This window comes from Hyperolius riggenbachi, chromosome 11 (genome assembly GCF_040937935.1).
Source record: "Hyperolius riggenbachi isolate aHypRig1 chromosome 11, aHypRig1.pri, whole genome shotgun sequence".
NCBI lineage: Eukaryota > Metazoa > Chordata > Amphibia > Anura > Hyperoliidae > Hyperolius > Hyperolius riggenbachi.
The window spans coordinates 49,452,424-49,475,759 of record NC_090656.1 but is presented as its reverse complement, the minus strand read 5'-3'; the positions used below and the strand labels follow the sequence as shown (position 1 = coordinate 49,475,759).

Here is a 23,336-nt window from a genome sequence, read left to right as displayed (position 1 = left end):
TGATATACACTGTAGAGCGACCAACGAAGCGTTTATCCAGTCACAGAAATGAGACAATACTGCTTTCCACGTGGCCAGGCTAAAATTCAATCGCTTATTACTACTGTTATAATATCTGGAGATTTTGATTTTAAAATTTCTATCATTAAACCCATACATGGTACAATTTTTTTTTTTCAGATTAAATAATTTTGTTCAATTATTCCGTTAGATCAAATATAAAGATTTTTCAAACATGTCAAATAGGATTTTTATTAAAAGAAACGGGATAATCATTGGTTTTTTTCTTGAGGGGGGGAAAAAAAAAAAAAAGATTTTTTTTACTTTCATTCAATTCGATCATTTTGGTCGAATAAAAGGGAAAAATCGAACATTTTTATTACACAATGTATGGGCACCATAAGAGTAACCTTTCTTCTAACACCAATTTCTGCTTTTGGACGGAACAGTAAACCTTCAGGCTAGGCTCACAGTGGTGCGTTGCAGTATAACGGCCGCATTGATGTGCACCACTTATGTGACATTCACAGCACGGTTGGTGCATTGCAGTATAACGGCATGAGGCATCATAATGCAGCACATTACTGCAAACGTGCACATTGAAGGGAACCAGAGATGAAAGTTTCACACAAAATAAACATATCAGTCGATAGCTTGTAAAGAATAAATGCTCTACCTGATAATTTTGCCGCCCTGGTGTGCCTTTGAGTGTTTATCCATTATTGCTCCAGGAAAAATCCAATATGGCCACCAGCTCATATCCCTTCTGCTTCCAGGTTATGAGTTGTTCTGGATGTGCTGTCTACGCTCTAGACAAGCACATCTGTGTGCTTTCAACTGTGCGCTTGCAACTGGGCGCTTGCAACTGGGCGCTTGCAACTGGGCGCTTGCAACTGGGCGCTTGCAACTGGGCGCTTGCAACTGGGCGCTTGCAACTTTATTATTCTGGTATGCTGTGTGGCTGCCTGTAGGAAGTGTCTCTCACTGGAATGAAAATGACTGCACAGTGCACACAGATCACACAGCAGCCACACTTGTCTGTTTCACTTGTCTTCTTTCTCAGCAGAGCAGCCCCTCCCATGTCATCAGAGCTCTGAGTATGCAAAGCAGGAAAGCTGAGCCAGGAGTGGGCAGGCTTGAAAAGACTTGACAGAAGACTGACTCCGCTATAATGATTCCAGGTCAAACCTAGACTGAATGCTCAGTCGGGGATTCTTATCACAGCTGATAAAAGGCAGATTGAGCAGAGAAAAAATGAAACTAAGGCCCAGTGCACACCAAAAACTGCTAGCAGATCCGCAAAACGCTAGCGGTTTTTGAAGGTGTTTTTTTTTCTTATTATTATGAAGCGTTTTGCGGTTTTGTGTAGCGGTTTTTTTGTGTAGCAGATAACAGATATTGTTACAGTAAAGCTGTTACTGAACAGCTACTGTAACAAAAACGCCTGGAAAACCACTCTGATCTGGCGTTTTATCAAGCGTTTTGCGGTTTTCCTATACTTAACATTGGAGGCAGAAACGCCTCAGAAATCCAAAAAATGCTGCAGCCCGGGAGTATGCGTTTCTGCAAAACGCCTACCGCTCTGGTGTGCATCAGCCCATTGAAATTCATTACCCAAGCGTTTCCACATCCGCAAGCGGTTCTAAAAACGCAACCAAAACAGCTTGGTGTGCACTAGGCCTAAAAACAGGGTATTTACTGTCATGTTCCCACTGATAAATGTAGTAAAATACATGAGGGTGCTTCATCTCTGGTTCTCTTTAACAAAGAAGCATATTATACATTGCATGCAACAACGCATGGATAACATGTGGTGATGCTTTTCCAATCTGTTGCGCTTCTGCTCTTACAGGCAACGAAATGCAGCTCCCACTGTGAACCTAGCCTTAAGGTGGCCACAGACAGTACAAAAATACGATCGGTTGTACCGAAAAATCTTAAGCTTTTTTTTCCATTCGTTCGAGAATTCTGATCCAATTTTACATTTTTATTTGATAAATGGAGATCGAGAGTGTTCGCTTTTTCAGATCAATTTTTATGAAAATTGAATGGTGTACGGTAGATTGTCAATTTCTTGATGTACAGACCCAAGCAATTTTTTTCTTAGTTTTCAATCATTTTTTTCTTAATTGGGAAAAAATTTAACGTGTGTGGTACACACTGGTCAGATTTTTGAAATGTTATAATTAGTCAGAAAATTTTGGAATAAAGTCTGCTATGCACTATACGACTGGCCCCACAATCAACACTGCCATTCCAGATTATGTAATGTTGTGGTGCCAAAAAGAAAACACTTTTTGTTCAATTACTTTAGATGTTTTTGTCTAATGGAATGCAGAAATACTGTATGGTGAGCTTTATCCTTTGGGACTTATCTCAGTTAAGAGAGCGCTTTAACATCTTAGAAAAGCGGCAGCCTGCATGTTTCCCTCAATGACCAGAATAAACTCATCCACAGTCCGTCAGTATCGGCCATCGGACTTAATTCTCAATTAACCTCCCAGGCAGTCAGGGCCGGTTCAAGTAACAATTGGGCCCTAGAGCAAAATTAGCCTGGGGGCCCCCCAACAGACACCCCCCAAACAAAAAGCGTCATTAGAGGCCCTTTGTTGCAGCCAAATTTCCCTCCTGGTTCCCTGAGCTGGCTGCTGACCCTCCCCCAATCACCTCCCAACTTAACAGACTCTGCAGAGTCCCTGAGGAGCAAAAGTTAAGATGGGGGAGGGACACCTTGGGGGCCCCTACAAGCTCTGGGGCAATTGCCCATTTTTTCCTATTGTAGCTCCGGCCCTGCAGGCAGTATGATTCCTTCCTGATTTTATGGTCTAAAAGCGGTACAATTTTTTTTCATGTGCTTTTAGACCCTAAAAGCAAGAAAAAAATAAATCATACCACAAGAGAGCCTGGAGCAGCTCAGCACTTACCTCCCTGGGATCCCGTGCTGCAGTTCTCCCTCCATCCTTCTGGTGGCACAGTTACCCTATAGTGAGAATGCCAGCTATCGTCATGGCGACAGTCTGCGATTGCACCAGGGGGATGCAAAGCCTCCGTGGACAGGAAGAGGAATGGCCGCCAGCATCTGGATCGCCCGGGAGGTAGGTGAAATCGCCTGCTGTGCGCAATGCTCTGCATGGACTTCCCGGCGGCTACCACGGGGTTACCGCTCTGAACTGTGGTTTTCCACCGACATCACGCCAAACCACTCAGATCTCTGTGACAGTACACATATGTATAATAGAAAATACTAATAATAGCCACAAAATAGATTTCATTATCCTGAATATACTTAGGAAAATCAGTAGGAAAATTAGACCCTCCACCTCCAACAGTAGATCAGTAGATTTACCAATATTCTATTATCAGCTTTTCTAGGTACCCAAATTTCTGGGCATGGTTTTTATGTACGCAATCGCAATCCTCATTTTAGAACATAGAACATGTAGAATGTTTTCATACCCATGAAATATCACACATATGGTTCTGTAGGAGTGAAGACAGACCATTACCTTGTTGTAGAGCTCTAGTGCTTTTGGACGCCCGGGTGTTGGAGCCAAGTCTTCAAGGTCTGCGAGATTACCCAGAGCCATTGGATACCTTGGAATGTTACAAACGGAAGCACAATTACTGCTACATCTACAGAGTTGAATTTAACCTTCACTCTTATATTACTTTTGCCAATTATAACATCTTCCCCATCCCGATTTACACTTTAAAATTTAGAACACGTGGTGATATCTTTACAGCTGGCAAGGTGCATCACTTCAGAATGTATGTTTGTTGCGTGTTCCAAAGAGCAGAAACAACACCTAGTTTCCCAGAGTGCACAGGGAGGAGGCTACATAATAAAACAGCTTAGGCTAAACACCACTGGGAGAACAAATTATTATCCTGAATAATTTCTACATGCATATTGTTGTTCTCGTTCTGCTGTTTTGGTGCAAATTGTTTTTTTTTTTGTTTTTTTTATTTGAGATTTGAAGCCTAGCGTGTGCAGCTGGGAGGGGTGATCAGGACACAGGACAGTTGGAACTGTGGGGGAGTTTTATCAACGAATTACCGATTACCGTTTTTTCTTCTTAATCTGTTCTAACAAGCAGGGAGAACAGTTCTGCATGTGTGTGTGAATGTCTAGAGTTGCACTACATTTAGGGCTCTTTCACACTAGAGGCTGCGGTAGAAAAGCCTGAAACTCCGCCTTTTGCTTAACGCCAATACATAGCGTTTTCAAAGCGCTTTCAAAGCGTTCTACAGCTCATATGAATACGTCTTTTTTTTTTCTTCTATAAAAATAAGTGAACAAGTCAGCTGTAAAACGCTTTGAAAACGCTGAAGTTGGCGTTTTCCATTGACCATCATTGAAACGCCAACAGCCAACTTCGGCTGTAAACAGCCCTGAAAAAGCTCCTGGGAGCGGTGAAACGCAACGCTCCAAAACGCCGAGTTAGATGTGAAAGGTAAAATGAAAGTCTATGGACTTTCATTTTACCTTGGAAAACACCAACTTCGGCTGTGGCGTTAAAACGACGCAAAAGTCCTCTGGTGTGAAAGGGCCCTTAAGAAAAGTGCAAATCTAACCCCTAAACTGGCGCAGATTAAGAAATGCTTGATAGCAGTTCAACAGGTGTAGAACAGCAGGCTAGACATGATTTGTGATGTCCTCCTCCCCCCTGCTGAATTCCTCCTCAGAGCCTGCTGCTATCAATACAGCAGGTGTGTTGGTTACCTCAGCAACAGCAATTCCCCTCACACACTGTACTGTCTGAGAGACTTTCCTAGCCCCTCCTATTTTACAACAGTTTTAGAAGGAATCTGCACTAATGATTTCTTAAGATGCCCGAGACAGCTCTGCATGGACTTCTAAAAACCTACCAATGTTTTGTCTCAGACAACTTGATAAATCTGGCCCTGTGTCTCATGCTCCCCGTCACCTCCTTTCAACCAAAAAGATGGCTGCCCCCATGACAAAGATGGCTGCCCCATGAAATCACAAACATTTGCCTGTTTTTTAAAAAAACGGGGTATGTAAGAGATTATACCTATCTATTTTAATTAACATAACTAATGTAACTTACAGTAAGTTTGTTTAGGCTGAAGTTCCCCTTAAAAAGAGTCTGAAGCGAGAATAAATCTCGCTTCAGACCTCATATATAGCAGGGGCACGTGTGCCCGTTAAACCGCCGCTATCCCGCGGCTTAACGGGGGTCTCTGATCCCCCAAATCCCCTCCGTAATGCGGGGGAGCGCTTCCTGGTTGGGGCAGGGCTAACCGCCGCAGCCCTGCCCCACGCGCGTCTGTCAGCGCGTATCTCCGCCTCTCCCCCGCCCCTCTCAGTCTTCCTTCACTGAGAGTGGCGGGGGAGAGGCGGCGATGCGCCGCTGATAGACGCGAATGGAGGCAGGGCTGCAGCCGTTAGCCCTGCCTCCAGGAGCGACCAAGCCTGCAACCAAGTGTCGCAGTGGGGGGTTTGGGGGTGAAGGGACCCCCGTTTAGCGGCGCGTATGCGGCGGTTTAGCAGGGGCACACGTGCCCCTGCTAACTATGAGCTCTGAGGCGAGATTTATTCTCGCTTCAGAGTCTCTTTAACCACTTGAGGACCTAGGGCTTTCTACCCCTTAAGGACTGGCCACTTTTTTTCCATTCAGACCACTGCAGCTTTCACGGTTTATTGCTCGCTCATACAACCTACCACCTAAATGAATTTTGGCTCCTTTTCTTGTCACTAATAAAGCTTTCTTTTGGTGCTATTTGATTGCTCCTGCGATTTTTACTTTTTATTATATTCATCAAAAAAGACATGAATTTTGGCAAAAAAATGATTTTTTTAACTTTCTGTGCTGACATTTTTCAAATAAAGTAAAATTTCTGTATACATGCAGCGCGAAAAATGTGGACAAACATGTTTTTGATTAAAAAAAAACCATTCAGTGTATATTTATTGGTTTGGGTAAAAGTTATAGCGTTTACAAACTATGGTGCAAAAAGTGAATTTTCCCATTTTCAAGCATCTATGACTTTTCTGACCCCCTGTCATGTTTCATGAGGGGCTAGAATTCCAGGATAGTATAAATACCCCCCAAATGACCCCATTTTGGAAAGAAGACATCCCAAAGTATTCACTGAGAGGCATAGTGAGTTCATAGAAGATATTTTTTGTCACAAGTAAGCGGAAAATGACACTTTGTGAAAAAAAAAAAAAAAAAGTTTCCATTTCTTCTAACTTGCGACCAAAAAAAAAATGAAATCTGCCACGGACTCACCATGCCCCTCTCTGAATACCTTGAAGGGTCTACTTTCCAAAATGGGGTCATTTGTGGGGTGTGTTTACTGTCCTGACATTTTGGGGGGTGCTAAATTGTAAGCACCCCTGTAAAGCCTAAAGGTGCTCAATGGACTTTGGACCCCTTAGCGCAGTTAGGCTGCAAAAAAGTGCCACACATGTGGTATCGCCGTACTCAGGAGAAGTAGTATAATGTGTTTTGGGGTGTATTTTTACACATACCCATGCTGGGTGGGAGAAATATCTCTGTAAATGACAATTTGTTACACAATTGTCCATTTACAGAGATCTTTCTCCCACTCAGCATGGGTATGTGTAAAAATACACCCCAAAACACATTATACTACTTCTCCTGAGTACGGCGATACCACATGTGTGGCACTTTTTTGCACCCTAACTGCGCTAAAGGGCCCAAAGTCCAATGAGTACCTTTAGGATTTCACAGGTCATTTTGAGAAATTTCGTTTCAAGACTACTCCTCACGGTTTAGGGCCCCTAAAATGCCAGGGCAGTATAGGAACCCCACAAATGACCCCATTTTAGAAAGAAGACACCCCAAGGTATTCCGTTAGGAGTATGGTGAGTTCATAGAAGATTTTATTTTTTGTCACAAGTTAGCGGAAAATGACACTTTGTGAAAAAACACAATTAAAATCAATTTCCGCTAACTTGTGACAAAAAATAAAATCTTCTATGAACTCGCCATACTACTAACGGAATACCTTGGGGTGTCTTCTTTCTAAAATGGGGTCATTTGTGGGGTTCCTATACTGCCCTGGCATTTTGGGGGCCCTAAACCGTGAGGAGTAGTCTTGAAACGAAATTTCTCAAAATGACCTGTGAAATCCTAAAGGTACTCATTGGACTTTGGGCCCTTTAGCGCAGTTAGGGTGCAAAAAAGTGCCACACATGTGGTATCACGGTACTTGGGAGAACTAGTACAATGTGTTTTGGGGTGCATTTTTTACACATACCCATGCTGGGTGGGAGAAACACCTCTGTAAATGACAATCTTTTGATTTTTTTTTACACACAATTGTCCATTTACAGCGGTATTTCTCCCACCCAGCATGGGTATGTGTAAAAATACACCCCAAAACACATTGTACTACTTCTCCCGAGTACGGCGATACCACATGTGTGGCACTTTTTTGCACCCTAACTGCGCTAAAGGGCCCAAAGTCCAATGAGTACCTTTAGGATTTCACAGGTCATTTTTGTTTCAAGACTACTACTCACGGTTTAGGGCCCCTAAAATGCCAGGGCAGTATAGGAACCCCACTAATGACCCCATTTTAGAAAGAAGACACCCCAAGGTATTCCGTTAGGAGTATGGTGAGTTCATAGAAGATTTTATTTTTTGTCACAAGTTAGCGGAAATTGATTTTAATTGTGTTTTTTCACAAAGTGTCATTTTCCGCTAACTTGTGACAAAAAATAAAATCTTCTATGAACTCACCATACTCCTAACGGAATACGTTTGGGTGTCTTCTTTCTAGAATGGGGTCATTTGTGGGGTTCCTATACTGCCCTGGCATTTTAGGGGCCCTAAACCGTGAGGAGTAGTCTTGAAACAAAAATGACCTGTGAAATCCTAAAGGTACTCATTGGACTTTGGGCCCCTTAGCGCAGTTAGGCTGCAAAAAAGTGCCAATCATGTGGTATCGCCGTACTCGGGAGATGTAGTATAATGTGTTTTGGGGTGTATTTTTACACATACCCATGCTGGGTGGGAGAAATACCTCTGTAAATGACAATTGTTTGATTTTTTTTTTACACACAATTGTCCATTTACAGAGAGATTTCTCCCACCCAACATGGGTATGTGTAAAAATACACCCCAAAACACATTATACTACTTCTCCTGAGTACGGCGATACCACATGTGTGACACTTTTTTGCAGCCTAGGTGCGCTAAGGGGACCAACGTCCTAATCACAGGTCATTTTGAGGCATTTGTTTTCTAGACAACTCCTCACGGTTTAGGGCCCCTAAAATGCCAGGGCAGTATAGGAACCCCACAAGTGACCCCATTTTAGAAAGAAGACACCCCAAGGTATTCCGTTAGGTGTATGGCGAGTTCATAGAAGATTTTATTTTTTGTCACAAGTTAGTGAAAAATGACACTTTGTGAAAAAAAAACAAAAATCAATTTCCGCTAACTTTTGACAAAAAATAAAATCTTCTATGAACTCGTCATACACCTAACAGAATACATTGGGGTGTCTTTTTTCTAAAATGGGGTCCGTTTCTGGGGTTCCTATACCGCCCTGGCATTTTACGGGCCCAAAACCGTGAGTAGTCTGGAAACCAAATGTCTCAAAATGACTGTTCAGGGGTATAAGCATCTGCAAATTTTGATGACAGGTGGTCTATGAGGGGGCGAATTTTGTGGAACCAGTCATATGCAGGGTGGCCTTTTAGATGACAGGTTGTATTGGGCCTGATCTGATGGATAGGAGTGCTAGGGGGGGTGACAGGAGGTGATTGATGGGTGTCTCAGGGGGTGGTTAGAGGGGAAAATAGATGCAATCAATGCACTGGGGAGGTGATCGGAAGGGGGTCTGAGGGGGATCCGAGGGTTTGGCCTAGTGATCAGGAGCCCACACGGGGCAAATTAGGGCCTGATCTGATGGGTAGGTGTGCTAGGGGGTGACAGGAGGTGATTGATGGGTGTCTCAAGGTGTGATTAGAGTGGGGAATAGATGCAAGCAATGCACTGGCGAGGTGATCAGGGCTGGGGCCTGAGGGCATTCTGAGGGTGTGGGCGGGTGATTGAGTGCCCTAGGGGCAGATAGGGGTCCAATCTGATAGGTAGCAGTGACAGGGGGTGATTGATGGGTAATTAGTGGGTGTTTAGGGTAGAGAACAGATATAAACACTGCCCTTGGGAGGTGATCTGACGTCGGATCTGCGGGCGAACTATTGGTGTGGGTGGGTGATCAGATTGCCCGCAAGGGGCAGGTTAGGGGCTGATTGATGAGTGGCAGTGCCAGGGGGTGATTGATGGGTGTGGCAGTGCCAGGGGGTGATTGATGGGTGTGGCAGTGCCAGGGGGTGATTGATGGGTGGCAGTGACAGGGGGTGATTGATGGGTGATTGACAGGTGATCAGTGGGTTATTACAGGGAAGAACAGATGTAACTAATGCACTGGCGAATTGATAAGGGGGGGGGGGTCTGAGGGCAATCTGAGCGTGTAGGCGGGTGATTGGGTGCCCGCAAGGGGCAGATTAGGGTCTGATCTGATGGGTAACAGTGACGGGTGGTGATAGGGGGTGATTGATGGGTGATTGATGGGTAATTAGTGGGTGTTTAGAGGAGAGAATAGATGTAAACGCTGCGTTTGGGTGGTGATCTGATGTCGGATCTGCGGGCGATCTATTGGTGTGGGTGGGTGATCAGATTGCCCGCAAGGGGCAGGTTAGGGGCTGATTGATGGGTGGCAGTGACAGGGGGTGATTGATGGGTGGTTGACAGGTGATTGACAGGTGATCAGGGGGGATAGATGCATACAGTACACAGGGGGGGGGGGGGTCTGGGTGGGGGGTGATCAGGAGGGGGCAGTGGGCAGGGGGGGGGGGGGGGGAGATAAAAAAAAAATAGCGTTGACAGATAGTGACAGGGAGTGATTGATGGGTGATTAGGGGGGTGATTGGGTGCAAACAGGGGTCTGGGGGGTGGGCAGGGGGGGGTCTGAGAGGTGCTGTGGGCGATCTGGGGCAGGGGGGGGGGGGGAGAAATCAGTGTGCTTGGGTGCAGACTAGGGTGGCTGCAGCCTGCCCTGGTGGTCCCTCGGAAACTGGGACCACCAGGGCAGGAGGCAGCCTGTATAATACACTTTGTAAACATTACAAAGTGTATTATACACTTTGTATGCGGCGATCGCGGGGTTAACATCCCGCCGGCGCTTCCGTATAGCCGGCGGGATGTTGCGGCGGGCGAGCGGTGACAGGCGCCGGCGGAGGATCGCGTCACGGATGACGCGATCGCTCCGCCCATGCCCTTAGAAGGACCGCCGCCTCTGTGGGTGAGCCGGTCCTTCAGGGCTCCACTTCCCGGCCGCCTCTGTGCGTTAGGCGGTCGGGAAGTGGTTAAGTGCTCTAAGGTCTGTGTCAGTTTGTGCTCAGCGAACATGCTTCATTGACTTTGAAGAGGAGGTTGCCCTTAGTCAGCAGATGTTCCGAAGAAAGCAGAAACAGCTGTCACTTCTCCCTTACATCCCTTGCCTGTCATAGGTAGCTACAGGTGCCCCTTAGTATTAGGTAGCCAGACGTACACTCAACGTTAAGTAGCTAGAGGTGCCCCTGACTGAAGGGAGATCTCATTAGTGGAATGACGAGGGCAGGGTGAGTAACCTCTCATTTACACCCATCAGCACTCTGCATAGGGAAGGGGGGAGAGGCACTCAGAGAGGGGAGTGGGATGCCTTTCCATCATCAGGCGCTTGTAGGCAGTTGCCTACAGTGCCCTATGGTAAATCCGGCCCTGGCTCCTAGCATTCTGTATCTATTGATCCACATACTACATGAAGGTGGTAACATTGGTCAGTGATTGTTCAATCATAATTGTAAGTGTGTACCAGGCTTTACTACAGCCATGGATGTGGAGGGAGTAATGTTCCACCAAACACTGCGGACCTCTATGTAAAGAGGCACAATAGTTAGAATCAGGGCTGTGGAGTCGGAGTCGTGGAGTCGGGCAATTTTGGGTGCCTGGAGTCGGAGTCGGGAAAAAATGCACCGACTCCGACTCCTAATGAATTTGTAACTGTAATTAAAATAGAAAATATGATAAAATGTTCTATTTCTCAGATAATAGTCATTAAAAATAATGTATATATACAGTAATAGCTGTGCTTAGTCCACAAAAATGAAATAAACCAATCAAAATTAGTTACTTGTGCTGCTTCAATAAAGCAGTCCCCGTATTTTTAAGGTCAGATATACATATCTGATTGTGACTGTATATATGATGTGTACACAGGAATCTCTTATATATACTAAATAACATCTATGCTGTAAGAATAAAGCCTGATGTGTAGCTGTGTCACTAATAGAGATGGTCAACGAGATGGAAATAATTCTGCACTGATGCTGATTAATGCAAATGTATGCACTCCCTTTGCTGATGAAATCAAATAATTTGATAGGTTGTTAAAATCTGGTTTGGTGACTACAAATTAAAGGGTACCTGAGACGGATGAAAAGTAAAGTTTTATACATACCTGGGGCTTCCTCCAGCCCCCTTCAGGCTAATCAGTCCCTCGCTGTCCTCCACCACCCGGATCTTCTGCTATGAGTCCTGGTAATTCAGCCAGTCAGCGCTGTCCAGCCGCATGCCGCTCCCACAGCCAGGAACATTCTGCACCTGCGCAATAGTGCTGCACAGGTGTAATATGCTCCTGGCGGTGGAGTGTGTGCATGCGCACTACGCCCAACTGGCTCAAGTACCTGGACTCATAGCAGAAGATCCAGGTGGTGGAGGAGGACAACGAGGGACTGATTATCCTGAAGGTGGCTGGAGGAAGCCCCAGGTATGTATAAAACTTTAACTTCATCTGTCTCAGGTTTACTTTGTCACACAGTAGTACTATACTCTACATATGCACTCCCCACAGAGCTGCAGGAAATCCACTGAGAATGCTGTGCACATTGAACACAGAGGTGTTGTCTGTCACCCATAAACCTTGTTCAGATTGTGCATGAAGAATGTGTAATAGAGGAAGAATCTCCTCATTCCCCTGCAGAGTACCTGCACATCATTCTTACATGTACCCACACTTACATTGCCTAGGGACTGATAGATGTTCTTTGTTCCGGTTTGTACCTTTTACAAGTACTCTTACCAAGGACTAGTTTTAGTCTAAAGGGAATAAATATAGTAGTCTACATATCCTTCTCACTTCAGTTGTCTTGTAAAATTCCTAAGCGTTGGCAGTTAAGAGACGAATTTCATGTTACATACTTTTAAATCAACAAAATTGTAATATGCAAATTAGAGGAGTCGGAGTCGAGGAGTCGGTGGAATCCTAAACTGAGAATTCGGAGTCGGTGGATTTTTGGACCGACTCCACAGCCCTGGTTAGAATGTAGTAAATTATTCAGGATAACCACTTTTACGTTAAATATCCTGGTTTCAGCATAAACAGACACATATATACATATAGTACCAGTCCAACTTAGAACTTGACTGCGTTCCCTTTTGTTTTTATCATTGCAGGAACTAATAAACCACATGCTTTATCTGTGCTGTCAGCAAAGCAAAACAGCAGTGACAACTCTCCTTAAAATGAAACCCCTGACAGCGATATAGTGCAAAAAATGTAACGGAAGTATCGATTGGACAGGAAAAAAAAAAGATTTCCATCAATCGGTCATGGGGCAGGATTGGTAATCGATCTAAGGGTCGTAGCATTAAACTGCATTGAACAATGCAGTGCTATGGTTCGACCGATTTTCAATCAATTCCTTACTGGAATCTGTTAATCGATGTACTGTGGAAGGAAATCAATCACAATCCAATCAGGTCAGAGAGTCAGAGATAGGCACATCAGCTCATAATCGAGCCATGCATAGCTAGCTTTAGGCTTCTTTCCCACGAAGACGTTGCATTAGATGCTACGTTAAGGTCGCATAACGTGCACCTAACGCAACGCATAGTGGGCTAGAAGCTGGACGTCCGATCGAGCCGCGTTAAGCGCCTCTTCATGCGTCCTGTGATGTGTACTATTTGACACATACGGCATCACGTGGTCCCGCCGGCCAATCGCCGCACAGAGCGGCGCTCCAGGAAGTAAACACTGCACGTCACACCGTGCAGTGAATATTAATTAGCCATGTGCCTGGCCGCGGAGGAAGACGGGAGACCTCCTCCTCCAATATCACTGAGTCTAACGCGGCTTAGCCGCGTAGAATGCACAGCATGCAGCACTTTGATTTTAGCTGCTGCGTTACAATGTAACGCAACGTGGGCACTGTGAACAGTCCATTGATTTATCATTGCTGTGCGGTGGGCTGCGTTACAGGCTGCACTACCGCGCGCCTGTAACGTCTCACTGTGAAAGCAGCCTTAAAGTGGACTTGAACTCTTGAACAGGACAGAAGAATACAGAGAGAAATGCACCCTGTATGTATTTAGACGGTTTAGCTTGTCTAATTCCCCCTTATTTGTATCTAATCACAAGTTGTAAATTTGATATCTTCCTGTGTCACATGACTGCCAATGGCAGATAAGCTGATTTGAAAGCACAGGCTGTAAACAATTTGGGCCTGATTCACAAAGCGGTGCAAAATTTTTCGCGGACTTTTGCGCGCAGAATTTGCCGCAATTCGCGGCAAATTGCGCGCGCAAAAGTCCGCGAAAAAGTTTGCACCGCTTTGTGAATCAGGCCCTATGTCTGCTTCCATGAATCAGGAAGAAGAAACAGTGCACATTTATTTTAGAATTTAAATCAGCTGTAACAAAAATGTTTTTTGTCTGAATGTTATTATGCTGTTGTGTATGTTTTAGAGCAGAGAGGACGTTCTGAGTTCAAGTCCACTTTAACCTCCCTGGCAGTATGATTCCTTCCTGATTTTAGGGCCTAAAAGCAGTGCAATTCTTTCATGTGCTTTTAGACCCTAAAAGCAAGAAAAAATAAATAAATAAACCACGAGAGAGCCTGGAGCCGTCCCTGCACTTACACACCTCCCTGGGATCCAGCACTGCAGTTCTCCCTCCGTCCTCCGGGTGGTGCTGTAACCCTAATGTGAGATTGCCAGCTGTTGTGGCTGGATGGTGTACTGGTTAAGGGCTCTGCCTCTGACACGGGAGACCAGGGTTCGAATCTTGGCTCTGCCTGTTCAGTAAGCCAGTAATTCAGTAAGGAGTTCATTAGGCAAGACTCCCTAAGGCCTGGAACCCACTGAAAACCGCAAACGCAAAACGCAACCGCTAGCGTTTTGTCTGAGCGGTTTGCAAGCGGATTCATGCGCGTTTTTGGTCGTGTTTTGCAACATTGTATTTTTTTCCCCAGCGGGTGCCTAGCGTTTTGCGTTTTTATCCTGATTGGTCCTGTGAATTATTTTTCATTTTGTTACAGTGTGCTGAACCGCAAAACCGCTCAGTTTAGGTTTTGCTGAGCGTTTCTGCTAGCGTTTCTTTACATTGAAGCGCTAACGCTCCCAAAATGCTGCAGGTCCTGCGTTTGCGTTTCTGGGAAACGCAAACGCTCCTGTGGAAGTTGCCCCATCCATTAACATTAGCGCAGCGTTTTGGCAAACTGCTAGCGTATCGCAGTGCTGCCAAAACGCTGCCAAAAGCGCTCCTGTGGGTTCCAGCCCTAACACTGCTACTGCCTACTGAGTGCGCTCTAGTGGCTGCCTCGCAAGCGCTTTGAGTCCGACAGGAGAAAGGCGCTATACAAATACTGCCATTTTTTTTTTGTCAAGATGACAGTCGGCAATCTCACCAGGAGGATGCAGAGCCTTGGAGGAGAGGAAGAGGAAAGGCCTGCATGAACCTCCCAGCGGCTGCCACGAGTGTAGCTCGGGGTTACCGCTCTGAGCTGCGGTTTTCCACCCAGAGTCTAGCTCATGCTAAGGAGCTTAATAGTACTACAGTGGTTGGGAACTTGGTTTAAAGGCTCATATTGTGCATTGGACATTGTGTGGCACGCCTCTTCTTCACTAGCTTTAATAGTAGCTGCACTTTCTTCACAGGCAGTTTTAGAAGCAGTTCCTGACCAATTATGCAAATATCTTTCATTGTTGATTTTATCCAGTAATGCGCTTCCAAAACAGGTGCTGCCTCAGTGTGCCACTTTACCTACCGCAGGCCCCCCTCCCGCTACATGCAGTGCACAGCAGAAAACACATACCACAGCTCCAGGCACCGTCCTTACAGTTGCCGGCTGTTCTGCTGCATCCTCCATACCGCTCCCAATACACACATGCATGTCAGGTGACATACATCTGGAGCCGAAGTAAAAATGACCGGAACCCAGAGCTCTGGCATGCATTTTCTGCTGCACACTGCTCTGCATTAGTGGGAGAGAGGCACGCCAAAATAGCCCCCGTAGGAGCCAATTACTTGAGTGTCGGTTGCCTGACATCTGGCTAACCGGGACTCCACTGTACAATTACAGTACTCTCCCTGCCCAGATCTGCAGCTTAGTTAAAGCGGAATATAACCCTGCATTTCAACTTTGCTCTAAAACATTATTTACAGTATATTATATGCAACCAGCATTTTTTTTTTTTACTAGACCAGCATTGGAAGGGTTACACAGGGCTTTAAAGTCCCTGGAGATTTTTGCAGAGGCATCCGAACTTCAGTTAGATACTTTTTGTTTACAAATAAGTATCTAAGTGTTTATTGTGACTCATCTCTCTCACTGAGAAGGAGCTTGGAGGACAGCCAAAGAGTGTGTAACTGTTCATCAATAGATACATCTAACTAAATAGAATGTAACTATCTGAACGTCTGCACGGAACTTAAAACCTCTGTGTTTAACCCTTCCAATGCTGGTCTACTAAAAAAAAAATGCTTTTTGCATATAATATGCTGTAAATAATGTTTTAGAGCAAAGTTGAAATGCAGGGTTATATTCCGCTTTAATACAAATAACACACTAAGGTCAGCTTACATACTAACCACAGAGTCAGTCCAAGTATCATGCAGCTCTTTAAGAAAGTCGGCATCATTTTAAATTGCTGAGAAGGAAATTTGAAAATTGAATCCACTTGTGTAAGCAGCATTTGGGACTGGTTCTGACCAGAAAGCAAGCTAGGCTAAACCCACAAAGTTCATCACTGGTTAAAACTGAAAAACTGTCTGGGGAGAGGAGAGAGTATACTGACCTCCTTCCTCTATACACAGGCCATGGATGCAAGCACTGTTCCTGGACACAGCTCCATAAGCTCTTCTGAAGAGTGGAAATGAGACCACAAACCTCACCATGATCTGTATGTGGATTTTAAGCGGCATAGGGCAAGGGGCAAGTATACTCTCTCCCTCCTCTCCCCCTTTCTGTTCTGCCCACGTCTGCTTTAGAGACTCTGTACCCGCAATCCTCGTTCGACAAGCCTGACAAGGCTTGATATATTTACCTTTCCTAGCTCCAGCGGGTGGCGGTGTTGCGGCTCTCAGCACGGAAATAGACGGAAATAGCTGATTCCAGTCGGGTCTGCTCTACTGCGCACGAGACTTGCACCTGCGCAGTAGGGCGGACCGACAGATCGGCTATTTCCGCCTATTTCCGAGTGGAGAGCCACTACTGCACCGGCACTGGAGCCATGAAGGTATATATTTACATTCCCGCTGTTCAGATGGGCACAGCGAGACTGCTACCGAGGCAGATTCTCTTTAACTCCTCAAGGCTGACCAGAATGAGTGTGGCTAAGCAATTAGCATTCTTGCATTGAAGCGTCCCAGGTCTGAATACTCGTGGCCAAGACACTATCTGCACAGAGTTTGTATGGTCTATTTGTGTTAGTGCAGGTTTCCTCTGGGCACTCCGATTTCCTCCCATAGCCCCAAAACCAATGGGCAGACTTCCCCCACAATAAGTCTTAGAATATACCATGGATATAAGACTATGGTAGGACATTAGAATGCGTGTCCCTCTGAGGGACAGTTTATGACTGAAATTGTTCAATGGACTCTCTAAAGCACTGAGGAAAATGCATAATACTGAGACAAAAAAATGCTACATTTTAGCACTATTGCTCCAGGCTTACTTTTAAAGCTTTATGTGAATTATGATTTAAAAGTTCACTTGCATACATACAATAAAGACACTGTACCCAAATAAAAAAAAAAATATTATATTATATAATAATACACACACACACACACACACACACACACACACACACACACACACACACACACACACCCTAGTAATGCTTACTTTTCCAGATGTCCTCCATCATACAGCACCCAAAGCAAACTCTGCAATGACAAAATATATAGGTGAACATGTATGCACTGTTTCTAATGCTCTCTGCACAGAATTCACAAAGCCATGCTAACTCATAGCACAGTTGCGCTAGCGTTTTGCGCACGTTATAACGCGAGCAACTGTTTTCGTGCGCAATCGTGGATTTTTGCACGGTAACGCACATTTTTCCACAGGAAAATTTGCATTAACATGCAAAAATCCATGATTGCGCACGTAAACTGCTAGCGCGACCGTGCTATGAGTTAGTGTGAATCAAGCCCCATATGTGTAATCAATAAATCTTTATTAAGGAACATATCCCATAAAAACAATTTAAAACAAGGCAAAGCGGATGGGAGTGACAGAGCGCGGCAATAACAATCATTGCAAAATAATGCCCACCAACAAGATGAGGAGTCACAAGGAATCCTATAGAATAATCCCCGTGTCTCTGCGTCCCTGTGCGTGTGTGTGTCTGTGCGTTTGCGCTACTGCGCATGTGCCACACGGACAGCCTGGGACAGGTGCAGGATGGGCCAGGGGGCCGGCTACGTGTGCTTGTGCATTGTCAGATGGCAGCGGTGGCAGACCTAGAGCCCGTTTTTACACGGGCTGAGTTCTACTAGTAGTACAATGATTATATATAGTGTCAAACACAGCAGATCACAAATGCTGCAGCGTGACTCCTCATAGCAATAGTCTGACAAAATGAATGACTCGAGCTGTTGTAAATACACACTCACCCTGAGATGGATCAAGCCGCACACTGAGGCCCGTCTGTTGCGCCTAATCTCACACGTATTGGACACTGTCCTTCATCGGAGATAGTCAATCGCACACTGAATTGTCCCTAAAAAGCCTTTAGCCTACATGAAATGTGGGCCGGTAGGTATAAATTCTTAATGTAAACAACCCCAAAACATCTAGCTGTAAGTGCTAAGTAAGCAAAGCACTTATAGGGCCACGATGTAACCACTACTGAGCGGATCAGCTGATAGAAGATTTTATGTGACAATCAAAACTTTTACCGGTAAATCCCAGGTGGAGATAAATACCATACAAATCAACACATTTTCTGAATCACTGTGGAAGTTTCTTATAAAAATGATTACTGGCAGGTCCATGGCATCTAATGCTAGGTACACACGATACAATTCTCTCACAGATTTACTGTCAGATCGACTATTTACAACAACATGTCCAATGTGATTTCAAATCATTCTTCCAATCGATGTTCCATAGAAGTGAACGAATAATCTATCGGAAAGCAGATCAGACATGTTGGAAATAGTCGATTGAACAGTAAATCTGTCAAAAAATTGTATGGTGTGTACCTAGCATAAAATATGTGTATAAAGAAAAAGAACACTTTTTTTTCACTTCGGCAGGCCATGGTTCTGCCAGCATACCAGAGAATTGTAAAAAAAAAAAAAAATAATAATAATCTGGAAGCGATCTGCAATATCAGCATCAGTACTTCAAGGGCGATTACCTGTTGTAGCTGCAGTAATTCCAAACTGTCTGTGTGAGCATCAATTGAAGGGTTAATGGCACAGACCATGAAGGCCACTTCCATGTGCCGGTCACAGCGCAGAAATTGCCCATTTAAATACAGCCAGCTCTAAGAAAGGAGAGAAGGAGCAAAAGACGTAAGCTGTAAAACAGAACGCTGATTAACGAAGGGTAGATACAACTGTTTATCTCATCAGTTTATCTCCACTTTAATTTCACTTTAATTTGAAATGAAAGCGCGCGCTGACCTGCAGCAGTGGCAGCGCGAGATAGACCTAGAGCCCGTTTTTAAAAAGGGCTTAGGTCTACTAGTGTATAAATGATTTAGTCAGTGTTTGCCCATTGCAACATCTTTCCTCTCCCTGATTTACATTCGTAAATGTATTATATGGTGACATTTTTACTGCTGGCAGGTGATGTCAGTGGAAGTAGCTGCCGCTTGCTTTTTTTGGTTGTTATTTCCCACAATGCAACAAGGCTCTCACGGTGTGATGTCAGCACCATGGTCCAGACATCACATATGGGAGGGGTTTCAACACAATATCAGCCATACAAAGCCCCCAGATGATCCGTTTGAGAAAAGGAAAATATTTCTTATGGGAAAGGGGGTATCAGCTACTGATCGGGATGAAGTTCAATCCTTGGTCACGGTTTCTCTTTAAGCCAATAGGTTTTAAAATTTGAACACTTTCAACCAGTTTCAGGCTCAGTACATGTGTGCTGCACTGCTGCCAGCAAATTAAAAATGTCTTTGTCACTCATCGATTTCAATGCAATTTGCCACCTCTGTGCCGTTGAAGTCGCACAGTAAGGTGCGGTTGACTTTGCAGGAGGTCAACTTCATGTACTTCCGGCATAATGCGTCATGACGCAGTTAGTGTTCTGAGCCCCGTACACTTTCTTTGCTATTGTGCTACCCTGCATGCAGAAAGGATAATTCAACACAAAAAAGTGCCCTAACGTAAAAGAAGCTGGAGTCTTTCAGAAAATCAGAAGGAACATGGAGTTATCTAAATTGACAACAACAAAAATAATATGAAATTCCACTCACCTTTTCCGTTATACCCGTGTTGACAGATTGCCCTCTTCGATCCTCATTACCCTTGCCATGCCAGGTCACCTCTGCTGTCTGGTCCCCGTTTTTCCCAAACACTACCCATGCATGGTCCTCAGAAAGAGCTAGATGTACATCGGAGAGGCCTAGGACTTGACAGGCAGCCACAACTGCAAACGCCACTCCGGGGGAGTCAAGTTTTGTGCCTAAAAGACAGATGAAGAAAACCTAATTGGTATCAACACGCATCCAGTACAGCAAACCTAAGCTTGCAGAGACATCTCTCAGCACAAGGGTTAAATATAGATTTCCAATTATGGGTCAATGACACATCATGTCACTAACTGCTCTATAAAAGAGCTTACAGTCTAGTGGTACTAGCATAGGCATCCAGGGCTGGGGAGTCGATACAAAAATCATCCGACTCCAGGCACCCAAAAATTGCACCGACTCCACAGCCCTATAGTCATAGTCAGTATCCCTACCATATCATGGAGACCAGTTTGCAGGCAAGCCAGTTAAAGTACAAGTACCGGTATGTTTTTGAGAAATGGGAGGAAATCAAAGTGTGTACAGGAAACATGGGAAAAGAATACAGAGTCCATACAGTCTCCTGGCAGGATACAGAACCTGGTGCTTTAAGGTGGCCATACATCAGACAACTTGGGTTCCGATTGACCACCCGTTTGATGCTGCCAAGTGCATGCCCGATCAACAAGACCAATTTTGGCCCGTATCAGCTGGGTTCCAATGCATAGATCTGCCCTGGCCTTTTCTATATCAGATTTAGGGCTGGTTCTTGAGTATTTTTAAAACGCTTGGGGATAGAAAACCGCTTGGCTAATATATTTCAATGGGTTGGTGCACACCAGAGCGGCTAGTTTTTCCCCCAAACGCAAACTCGGAGGCTGCAGTATTTTTTAGATTTCTGAGGCAAGTATAGGAAAGTGGAAAACAGCTCTGAAAAATGCTAGATCAGAGCGGTTTTCCAGGCGCTTTTATTACAGTAGCTGTTCAGTAACAGCTTTGTTGTAACAATATTTGAAATCTGCTACTGCTACACAAAAACGCTCCAAAAAACGCTAGGCAGGTTTAGAAAATCTCTCTAAGGGCCTATTCACACTTGAAAGCGCAACACGCTTTGCGCGAGTGATTTTTCAGCGGAAAAAAAAAAAAATCACTGAACACTGCAGCGATTTTTCCGCGATCGCGTTTAGCGCTTCTATAGTTCTGAAACGCGATTGCCAGGAAATCGTCTGAAAATTGTGCAGGCGAGGCACTTGTGTTTCACGATTTTGGGTGATTTACGGCGATTAGCGCAAGTAAGAACGGGCCCATAGGGTTTAATTACACTAGCGCTTTCAAAAGCGCTAGTGTTTGAGCGTTTTGCAGAAATCGCCGCCAAAACGCTCAAGTGTGAATGGGCCCTAAACATGCCTAGGAATTGCTCTGCTTCAAAAACCTCTAGCATTTACAGATCTGATAGAGGTTTTTTTGTGCACTGGCCCATAGAAAAGGTAGAGGCTTTTGCTGCAAGGTGGCAGGGCTACACGCTGGAACCCAGCTGATATGGGGCTCCGGTGAATCATATTATACAAACAACATACTGGGGCATTCACGTTGACAATGACAGGCCAGGATGGCTGACAGGGTAAAGTGTCAGCTTCCTGGCCAGGAGCTTTTTGTTCCCAAAAGCAGATGCCATCTTCATATAACTTTAAAATTCATATGCTTTGGCAGTGATGAGATGCTTTTTATGTTACACTAGCTGGTTGCCCGGGTATGCATTTGGCAAGTGTTGGCTCTGCCCACTCTTTCTAATCCTAACACACAATTACTCAATAACCTAGTTTGTGTGCTTTGCAGTCTTTGGCATCAATGAGTTGCATTGAAATGAAATAAATCTAATTGGCTGTGGCTTCACCTCCTTTTCCGAATTTGAACTACAGTCACCAAAAGGCCAACTGTACCAGGCTTGAGGCTTGTGCCATTAACAGTGCAAGAATGGCAGCAATGAAATATTTCCCCTTAAAAATCAATAGGTGAATTTTGATTGGTTTGTAGGCTCCATCCACTTTTCTGAATATTACCCAGTGACCAACTGTGCAAATATTGAGAACTCTACCACTGACAGTGTAAGAATGGCTGCAGTTTACATTTTCCCAGTGAAATTTGTATTTGTCTCCGTCCACTGATGTCCTGACATTGCCCGGGTGTGTATTTGGCTGGTTTTGGCTGTGGCCACTTTCTCTAACCCTGAGGGCCCATTCACACTTGAGCGTTTTGCCACGATTTCGGCAAAACGCTCAAACGTTAGCGCTTGTTAAAAGCGCTAGTGCAATGAAACCCTATGGGCCCGTTCTTAGACGATTTGCGCTAATGACCGCAAATCGCCCAAAACCGCCAAACGCAAACGCGTAGCCTGCACTATTTTCAGGCGATATCCCGGAGATCGCGTTTCAGTGCTATAGAAGTGCTAAACGCGATCACAGGGGGAAAAAAAAAATAAAAAAAAAAATCGCCGCAGTGTTCAGTGATTTTTCCGCAAAAATCGCCGGCGTTTTGCAAACGCAAGTGTGAATGGACCCTAACACACAATTACTCAATGACCAAGTTTGTGAGATTTGTGGTCTTTGGCATGAATAATTTTCATTAAAATGAAAAATCTGGATTGGCTGTTTGTGGCTCCACCCACTTTTCTGAAATTGAACCCCAGTCACCCAACGACCAACTGTACCAGGTTTGAGGCTTGTGCCATTAACAGTGCAAGAATGACAGCAATAAAATATTTCCCTTAAAGGAATACTTAAGTCATTTAAAAAAAATGACTTTTACTCACCTGGGGCTCCCCTCAGCCCCCTGCAGCTGAACGGTGCCCTCGCCGTGTCCCTCCAACGCGGCTGGTCTCGCCGGCGGCCACTTCCGGTTTGTCCGTCACCGGCCGACAGGCTGTGAACGCGGCTGATTATCCGCGTCCCCGGACGCAATAGCATTGTAGAAGGCGCTATTGCGTCCGGGGATGCGGATAATCAGCCGCGTTCACAGCCTGTCGGCCGGTGACGGCCAAACCGGAAGTGGCCGCCGGCGAGACCAGGCGCATCGGAGGGACACGGCGAGGGCACCGTTCAGCTGCAGGGGGCTGAGGGGAGCCCCAGGTGAGTAAAAGTCATTTTTTTTAAGTGACTTAAGTATTCCTTTAAAAATCAATAGGTGAATTTTGATTGGCTTATGTAGGCTCCACCCTCTTCAAAATATTAATCCCAGTTACCAACTGTGTAAAGTTTGAGAACCCCAGCATTAACAGTGTAAGAATGGCTGCTTTTTACATTTCCCAGTGAAATTTATATTTCTCTCCGCCCACTTTTTGGTTATGGGAATAAAAAGTATCCTATATGTTATTCCAGGTAGTATACTATGTGTGTGCCAAATTTCATTCAAATCCGTTTAGTCATTTTTTGCGTGATCGAGTAACGAACATCCAACTATACAAACTTTCCCATTTATAATATTAGTAGGATACTACCTTATAACAAGATTGTAATATGCAAATTACAGGAGTCGGTGCAATCTT

The 23,336-nt window shown here is 44.8% G+C and overlaps 1 protein-coding gene across 1 annotated transcript in view; it reads right to left on the bottom strand.

Moving 5' to 3' along the window:
• The window catches only part of MEN1 (menin 1), a 43,838-nt gene that overhangs the window by 5,998 nt on the left and 14,504 nt on the right, over nt 1-23,336 (bottom strand). The window contains exons 3-6 of the mRNA XM_068261536.1: nt 19,763-19,971; nt 18,692-18,820; nt 17,170-17,210; nt 3,507-3,594 (exon numbers count right to left, since the gene is read on the bottom strand). Of these exons, the coding sequence (XP_068117637.1) occupies nt 3,507-3,594; nt 17,170-17,210; nt 18,692-18,820; nt 19,763-19,971 (467 nt within the window). The remainder of the gene's footprint in view (nt 1-3,506; nt 3,595-17,169; nt 17,211-18,691; nt 18,821-19,762; nt 19,972-23,336) is intronic.